Genomic DNA, 9,593 nt, shown 5'->3' with positions numbered 1-9,593 from the left:
CATATTTTCTTTTCTTAAAAAAAAAGATCTTGTTAATCCTTAATCATTTATCTTTCAGACATAATTTACAGAATCACTTTATGTAGTCTAGTTCAAAAGTAATAGGCACTGAATAGATCTATCATTTCTGTATATCAAATACAATGAGGTCAAGTATTTGTGTATTGGGATTTATAATGAAAGTTTGTTTAATTATGTAAGACTGAGGTTGAGTAGTAATTTGGTCAATATTATTGGCATTTAAGGAGGTGTGACATTTAAATTAAAGCCCAGCCTTGTCTCTGATTGTTTGGTCAAATTGGAAATCATGGCAGTTGTCAGTCATACTGTTATTGTATCATTACTCTTTCTTAATCAAAATGACAAAAATAGTCTGCAAATTGACAAAACTTAAAGACATACATACTTGAATGTACTGCTCCAAAGATAGAACCCTAATTTTTCACAGTTCATATGTACACAGACATAATATAGGGAACTATATTTCAGTGTGTATTCATTTTGTAGATTTAGTAGCTAACCTGTGCGACTTCTTGTTTTGGAGGCCGGTGCCTTAGAAAAGACTTGGAACAATAGTTCCAAACTTTCCAAAATCTGAATAGTTTGTTTGTCATGTGAATTTCTCACTTCTCATGAGTAATGGGATATCTATGTTTGGTATATGTGATCCTAGCAAGGTCTTCATGTCAGTATTGTGTGTCAGACATGATTCACCTGACATAGAACTGAGTTCGTGGATCATTGATAAAAATAAAGATTTCGTGGTCAAGTCTGTATCTCAGATACTATAAGCAGTATTAGTATAACTGTAGGTTAACTATATTTGGTGTATGGAATGATTATAAGGCATACATGTCCGTCTGACATTGTTCATCTGACCGTGACCTCATTTACATGGATCATTGTTCAATATCCTCGAAGTATAACCTTTTTCTTTAAGACTTTTAACATAAATTCAATCATGATCAGTTAAGCAAGGGGTTCTCATGGCTCTGTTTAACCCGTCAGGTCTTCATGCACATGCCCTGTAAAAATATAAAAGACATATTCTTGGGATTTTATCTAAAAAAAAACCCAAATTTTGAATAACTATATTTTATATTTATTATTCAGTTTTTAGTATCATTGACCTTGAATTTTGACTCATTGATGCCATTCCCAATAACCTCAATCTAAACAAATGTTATTTCAATCAATTTGGGGAAACTTGAGTTGCTATTAATAAACCATTTAAAAAAATCTATTAATAGTAAGCGACCTTGAACTTTGGCATATTGACTCCCCAAAGATAGGCTTTTCACTTTCTCTTTATCTTACATTTATATAAGTTTCATTCCAACTAACCAAGGGAAACTTGAGTTGCAATTCTGAAACCTTGTTGCCAAAAAAAAACAACAACAATGTATGTAATAAGTTACCTCAATCTTTGATCTACTGAACCAATATAATTCTTCCTCTTCTTAAGGTAGATCATAAGTATATATTTTTTGAGATAGAATTTTCTTATACTTTGCCAAAATGAAGATTTTACTATGCTTTTTTCAAAAATATAATAAAAAGTATGGGTCACCGTGCGATTTTGCAAGCTATGAGTCGTGGAAAATTGCCTAAATTTGGTTAGATTGTTCATGAAAAAACACATTTGTGTGCATAAAAAAAATTCTTTGAGATAGAATTTTGAAATAAATTATGAGAAGGTAGGTTTTATAATATGTTTTAAGAAAATAAAAAGAAAAAATGGTGTCACCGAACTTGTTTTCTTGCTACAATTAAAAATTCAAAATTTCCCTATCAGTCCAGTATATATTTTTTACTAAACAGGTTATCTCCCCTTAAATGGCTCATTTAAATAAAAGTGATTCTAAAAACAAAAAATTTGATATTTGTTTAAATATTTTGAATAATACAACAAATCACCAAGTTTTCTTTATACAAATAAACATTCTATAAACATTAAATTGCAAATCTGTCCCCAAATTTGCAGATTTAGACAAATAACTAGACCGATTTTGTACTGCGATTGTACAATCCAAGATGGCGGTATACCATGAATCTACCTTAATATCTTCCAAAATCTTTATAAGTTTCATTTCAATCAAGAAAGGGACACATGCACTTAAGTTATCATGAGGAAGCCATTTGTTTCTGACACACAGACAATGCAATGACTATGTGATTCCAAATGTTTTGTAACGGAGAATAAAAATAAGACAAAAAAAACCTTCTTAAACAGGTCTCTTGAGGTCTACAGTATTTTTGAGAGGTTGTAGGAAGACAATTTTGCCAGAATAAGTATGCGAGTCGACCAAGTGTTGGTGCATCCCAGGCTGCGGTCAAGGTTCAATGTGAATGTTAATACATGTACCAAAGACTTTGAAATGATTCCGACAAAAGCACAAGATCAGTTTACCTAATAAGAAACTTCATGGACCTTATTCTGGCAGAGAGTTGTCTCATTGGCACCCATAACACATCTCCTTGTTTTTTTTTTTATATATTCATGGATGTATACAGTCACAGCAGGGACAATGGCTTCAAGAGTCACTGAAAAAATAGAATTGGAAATGAGCGTCAAACAAGCGAGAGATATAATGAACCATAAAAGCCTGTTCAACCCATAAATTTCAATCAAAGTGCTTGTACCTTAAGACAGTCACACATCTAATATTGTATGAAACAAATTGAGTTCCACAAGTAGCCAGCATATTTGGACTTTGAATTTTGGAATACCTTCAATAAACAAACAAGAAGATGTGGTATGATTGCCAATGACACAACTATCCAACAGAGACCATATAGCTTCAGTTTAAGTTAGTTAAGTTTAGTGTATTTGTTATCATCTGGTCATAATTATATATTTGGGCTTCACATTCATTTAGGTAGAACATTACATTTATAACATCATTTGCTTTCAAGGGCTTTTTTGGAACCTTTCAAAACATCTGCAGTCATATTATTCCAAGGATTATAAAATTTCAAAGCCTTAAAATAACTTTTGTTTCAAATAATCAAGTTACTGTGTTCTGTAAGTTGCTGTGGACAGAACTTTACCTTGTCAACTTGCTCCTGAAACTCGATTGTTCAACATTGCAGTATTAACATCTTTCAGTGCTTAGTGTTTGCTTGTTATGAGTAACGATTACCATGAATTCGTTATTATTGCTGGTTTTGGTTGATATTGTGGGTATAGGTGAACCATGAATTGTTCATTGAATTACAAATTCCCTACAGGCTTGTCTGCAGGATTTGCCAAAATCACAAAACCAAATATCCATGAAAATTCAATATTTCCATAATCCACAAAAATAAAGATTCCACAGTATGTGCACTATACTAGACATAATAGAAGACAGGTATACAGATATGATAATTTAATATAAATTAGTACATTTAAATCTATACAATTAAAAACATTTAATGTAACATGATATTTGTTTTAGTATAATCACTTACAACATAAATACTTAATGAGGGTCTGGATGGGGTTTACAGAATAGAGAATAATGGGCAAAAAGTGGTGATTAATGGATAATAAAATAAAGAATAGAAAAAAATAGGCAAATAATACCTCCAAAGAATAGAGAATGGTGTGTTGAAATATTAAGATATAGAGAATGATGGGCAAAATAAATAAAGAATAGAGAAAAATGGTTTAAAAAATTAAAAGAATACAGAAATGAAGGACCCCTCATCCAGACCCTCCTTAACGACAAGTGTATTTACAATTCAGGACAAACTATTTGTCTAATCTTCTTTTAAATAAGCTTGAACACAATTCATGAAGAGAAGGGCTTTATGAACATGCTAATTTCTAAATAATTATTTTTCACTGAAATTTAGAAGTAAAGACAAAGGTCCTTGCTTTTTTTAAATTCTTATATTTTCTAATTGAAAAGTCAAAAGTCAACAGAGGAAATAAGAAAATGTAAATAGAATGAGGACAGGCAATGGTCAAAAGTCAAGAGGAAATAAGATAATGTAAATAGAATGAGGACAGGCAATGGTCAAAAGAAAAAAGGCAAACAATAACCTACTAAACACTATTAAGCAGAAAACAGATAGCACTTAAAAGTGGGGATTAAGTGGTGCATTTGTAATAAAGAAATCATTATAATACAAGGTCAAATTAATATTCAAAAAACAATTGTAAAATAAAAATCCCTGCAAAACTCAAAGAGTCAAAACATTGATACCTAACCTGAATGCAGTTTAACACCATTTGAAAAAAAACTCATTAAATTTCATCTAAAACTTACTTCATTCAAGGTAAATAGTTACTTATGTAACCCTTTTCGAAGAAATGTGATACTTACAGTACTTGTAATAATTTTAAGGTAAATAAATAAATATTTCATTTTTGGAATTGTATCTTTACATGCTATACTATTCTTAACTATAGATCAATGATCTAACTCGGTTTTATTTCTTATCACAAGCTCCATACAAATAAAATTAATTAAAATGTGCATTTAATTGATATTCATATACAAGTTTTGGCTGTCTGAATAATATTTTACAAATTGGTGACACAAAGAATGATAATGAATCAAAAAGTACAGAAAAATCAAACTTTGTAAGAGACTTTTTCTACACTTTCTTCAGTTGTAAAACAATTGGATGAACAATCTAATCTTAATATTTGCATTGTAATTTTATATTTTATTGTTGCCATAGCTGTTACAATATAAATGATATTGCATTAAAAATTTACAAACTTTAGATATGTTATACTAGGCCTGTATATCTTCAGCAGTAATAACATCAAACCAACTTGTTCAGCACAAAAAATCCATTTCATATCATATTATCTTCACAGAATCAGGTAGAAATTGATTCTTGATAACTTCCATTCTAAGTATTATCATGGAATACACGTAGTGAGATCATTTCATATATTTATGGATCATACTTTGTATTGAGGAATAAGTTAACAGAGGTCATACAAAATTTCTATTTAATTTAGAAGACTTATTAATGCATCGAAAAACTTGCTTCTGTCTTCTGTTTTCATTTCCATAACTGAAACAAAAATAAAAAAAGCAATAAAAAATTGTAAAAAAAAAAGAGATCATGGAAATCTGTGTATCCAGTTATTATTTATTCATATCTGATATCAGCCCTTTTGACCATTATTGTTGAAACCATAAAACCACATAGTAATAAGATAAACCCAGTTAACTGAAGCTCTTAACTTTTCTGTAAACTAATTTTTCCTGAGTGAGTTATTTACATTTTTTTTTTCTGCAAAGAACAATTAACACAGACATATGACTTTGATACTTTAATTGTGTGAATACATAAAAAAGTTAGATTATCAGAAAAAACAAGTTTGTTCTTATGTTGTGCTGTAACACCTCTGTCCCAGGTTATGAGGAGGGTTGATTGCTCACAAACATGCTTAGCCCCGCCACATTCTTTATGTCCCAAGTAAGGTGCCTGCAATTCAGTGGTTGTCCTTGTTCATGTCTGCCATATTTGTTTTTGGTAAATTGTTTTGTATAAATAAGGCCATCAGTTTTCTCGCTTGAATTGTTTTATATTTTCAAGTCAGGGTCTTTTAAAGCTGACTATACAGCATGTATTTTTCTCATTGTTGAAGGCCTCAGTGACCTATAATTGCTTTTATATTTGTCATTTGAAATCTGGTGGATGGTTGTCTCATTGGCAATCATACCAGATCTCCTTTAAAAATATTTTTAAACTGCTATAAAAGGCTACACTGTTTTCATACAAAAAAGTTGGTAAAGGGTATACAACTTACAGTTGTAGTAAAAACTACCATGCAAAGTTCTATAATTATTTAACTTACTGTAACTGTCAAAACTACCATGCAAAGTTTTATAATCATTTAACTTACTGTAACTGTCAAAACTACCATGCAAAGTTCTATAATTATTTAACTTACTGTAACTGTCAAAACTATCATGCAAAGTTCTAGAATTGGTACTAACAGCTGCTTGCTCGAAAGCTTTACCAAAGAAACTGAAAAAATGAAATTATGACATTAAGTTTTAAATCAACTTTTCCATCATGCTTATCAGTTTTGCTCATTAAAGTTTTTATCTATCTTTTATTGTTTTCAAGATAATATGCAAAAAGACAAAAAAAACATGGTAAAAGAGAGCCCAGAGATACCAAAGGGATATTAAAACTCATAAGTTGAAAAAACAAACTGACAATGTTATCGCAAAAACCGAAAAACCACAAAAAGACAAACAATACACAAAACACAACAAAGAAAACGAAAGACTGAGCAACACGAACCCTACCGAAAACCAGGGGTAATCTCAGGAAATTCAGAAGGGTATGCAGATCCTGCTCCACATATGACACCCGACGTGTTACTCATGTAAGTTTGATTCGTTAAGTCACTTTTCAGAAAAAGAGGAGAGGATTGTGTTTACAACAATTGGGACATATCCCTCAACATCTGTGAAACAGATATTCCATAACTATCAACCAACTCGTGATGTTGTCTGTAAAATTGATCTAAGCGATGATTTCAACTCCACCGCTTGGAACACTTGGTAAAAAGCATCATTTAAGGCTAATAATTCCTACAAGGAGTTGACTGACGTTTTTTGACCATGCAAATTTATTTGTAGATCTTGTCTTGCTGATCATTTTTACTATTTGAATTTCTGTCTTTCTAGTAAAGTTTATATAGACAGAAATGCAAATAATTGGCAAGATTGTCATTAAAAGGTAATAACTCCTTTTAAGAGTCAACCAACAATTTTGGCAATATTGACTTTCTTCAAAATCTTGTCTGGCGGATCATTTTTGCTACTTAAAGATGCTCTCCATCTATTAAAGTTCTAATAGGGAATAACACAACAAAATGGTAAACCTCTTTTTAAAAATTCCAATGTGATAGAAAAAATGCAAAAAATTGGTAACAATTCCATCATTAAATGCAAAAACTCTAATAAGGAGACAACTTTGGCCATGTGACTTGATTGCATATCTGGTCTTGCTAATCATTTTTTGTGTTTAAAGTTTCTATCTATATCTATTATATTTTTCAAGCTAATAGGAAATACCTATGAATAAAACACATAGTACAACTATTTAAGGGTAATAACTCCTGTAATAAATCGTCTGACAGTTTTGACGAAAATAGATAATAGGTAGTTTTCAACATTCTGAACATTTCTGGCTCTGTCAGATTTACTCAATCAATAGGATTTTCAAGAAAATAGACAAAACTTGCATTTTAGCCATGTCAGCCATGTTGGTTGGCATGAGGAATCATCCAACACATTTTTTTAAGCTGGATACTAAAATGATGATTGTGACCAAGTTTGGTTCCAATTGGCCAAGTAGATTCAGATTTGAAGATTTTTGTAAAAGTTAACAGAGGAAGGATGCCAAGAGAAAACAAAAAACAAAACAAAAACTTTTCTATAGTGTCAAACAGTTAGGATGTAACACTGCAATAAAAAAAACACAAATACATAAAGTTCTTAGTTGATTGAAGACATATCTTACTTTTTCCTTTCATCATCCAGCTGAAGAGGAGGAATACCTATAACTAGAGTTGTTCCCTGTTCTCCATCTAAAGGAGCACCTAGAACCAGTGGTAGACTTCGAGCTCTCTTGTTACGACTCTGTAAAGAAAGGAAAATTATGTACAGTGCAATATCAGGCCATAATCTTGACTGTGAAATGACGATTTAAGTTGCAAAAACTCGTTAGCCGACTGACTTCATAGTGAAGTCAAATCGCTATCAAAAAGCGGTATAAGGGAGACAACTTGTGATTTATAATTCGCACAGGTAAACAAAAATGGCGAATGACAAGGAAAATCGAGATTTTTTAAATGACCAAGGACTAATACTGTCGACAATTAAATGAAATAAATACAACGACTTTGAACATCCTCAGATTAAACATTCAAAACTATTAAAACGGGTAACTGAGCATCTATTTGAGTTATCATTTTAAGATGATTTTCATGACAGGATGTTGCGTAATCACTCAGCTGATATCTTTTATTTTTATTTATTACGGCTATTACGAGTCAATCAGTTATACTATTCCGTAGGTTAAGGGTAGGGAATTAACGAGTGATTTTTTATATACATCGAATAAAAATTGAAATATAAAAGGTAGAAACACAGCTGATGGATAATGTGATTACAAACGTTCGACACATGGCCCAGTGACTTTGTGATCAGCAGTTTTTTTTTTGCACGACCAACTCTTTAATAAGGGAGATCTTTTATAAAAAAAATGTAAAAAAATTATCTTTTTATCGGTTATTCAATATGTGATTGACAGATATCTTCATTTATAGGCTTATAATCTTTCACGAGATTCTCAATTTACAACTGACATAATGTCCTGGCCCTGGACACTCTGGACATTCATAAAGATATACAAAATTATGACAAGTGGTGATATACATTAAATTGCCCAGTCATTTAAAAGTCATCGGATAAACTGGGAGTCATATTTTTCTGGACTAAGTCACTTTTAAAAATAAATTGAGGCAGATGCATATGAGATAAATGCATGATATTACTAGCAACAAATTTTATTTAAACTTAAATTCAAGTTGACATTACAAATGATATGACTAAATATTAAGTAACAACTATATTGTCTAAACTTTTTTTTAAGAATTTTCAATATATACATTTTGTACAATATCATGTAAAACAATGCAAGTGTACTTTTTATTGCATATATAAAACAATTTCCTTAGTCATAAGGCCAAACCAATTTGATTAATAGTTCTTCAGACAAAAGCTACAAAAAATATGGGGCGAGCGAGCGAAATTTTTTTGTTTTTATATATATTTCTTGAAAATGGGTTTTTTTTTTAGGCAAGTGCTCTACAAGTGAAGCGAGCAGTATAATTTTTTTTAAAGATTGTGTGATTTAGAAGTTGTACAATTTATGTTCATGTTATAACTGGGTTATTTCATAGAAAACCAAGGAGCAAAAGATGCTCTAATGCATATAATTTGATTTATTGGTGCCTGTACCATATCAGACTTTCTTGTCTCACTGTGGTTTAGTTAATTTTGGTTATTTTCTTCAAAATATGTGTATGTATCCCATAAAGTGCCCCTGAAAGATATTTGACAGTTTTCATTACATGGTAATGAAACTAATGATTGTTTATTTTTGAAGTTCAGTGTTTCTGTTGTTCTGTTGTTTTCCTCGGTTTTAGTTTGTTACCCGGATTTGTTAGCTTAATCGAATTATGACTATTGAACAGCGGTATACTACTGTTGCCTTTATTTATTGGCTGCTTGACATCCAGTTGGAACTATTTGTGCATATCTATGATCAAAATAATAAGTGAGGTGAATATTTCTTGCTTCGTACTAAAACAACATCCTGAGTAAGATAGTTATATTGCTATACATGTAGATCCAAATGTATTAAAATATGCCCTTGAAATACCTGTCACCCCATTCACATGCATTTTTCTTACTGAGCAAAATACTCTTTCCTTTTGCTCCTTAAAGCTGTAATGCATTTAAAACTCTTTAGCTTGACTAGAAGTGGTTGAACCAATTACACACCCCTAAGTATCATGAGCATGCCAATCACAATACGGCATCACCATGGTCTCGTTG

General features: G+C 31.1%; 1 protein-coding gene across 1 annotated transcript in view; it reads right to left on the bottom strand.

Annotated features, from left to right (window-relative positions):
• Positions 1-3,356: 3,356 nt before the first annotated feature.
• LOC127710693 (cell division control protein 45 homolog) overlaps positions 3,357-9,593 on the bottom strand; it is a 45,469-nt gene continuing 39,232 nt past the window's right edge. Inside the window, exons 16-18 of the mRNA XM_052216632.1 lie at positions 7,492-7,610; positions 5,906-5,982; positions 3,357-5,019 (exon numbers count right to left, since the gene is read on the bottom strand). Coding sequence (XP_052072592.1) covers positions 4,955-5,019; positions 5,906-5,982; positions 7,492-7,610 — 261 coding nt within the window. The 3' untranslated portion in view covers positions 3,357-4,954. The remainder of the gene's footprint in view (positions 5,020-5,905; positions 5,983-7,491; positions 7,611-9,593) is intronic.

The sequence above is a fragment of the Mytilus californianus genome, unplaced genomic scaffold (genome assembly GCF_021869535.1).
Source record: "Mytilus californianus isolate M0D057914Y unplaced genomic scaffold, xbMytCali1.0.p SCAF_8, whole genome shotgun sequence".
Classification (NCBI taxonomy): domain Eukaryota; kingdom Metazoa; phylum Mollusca; class Bivalvia; order Mytilida; family Mytilidae; genus Mytilus; species Mytilus californianus.
The sequence above is the reverse complement of the archived record's forward strand: the minus strand, read 5'-3'. Positions and strand labels throughout refer to the sequence as shown.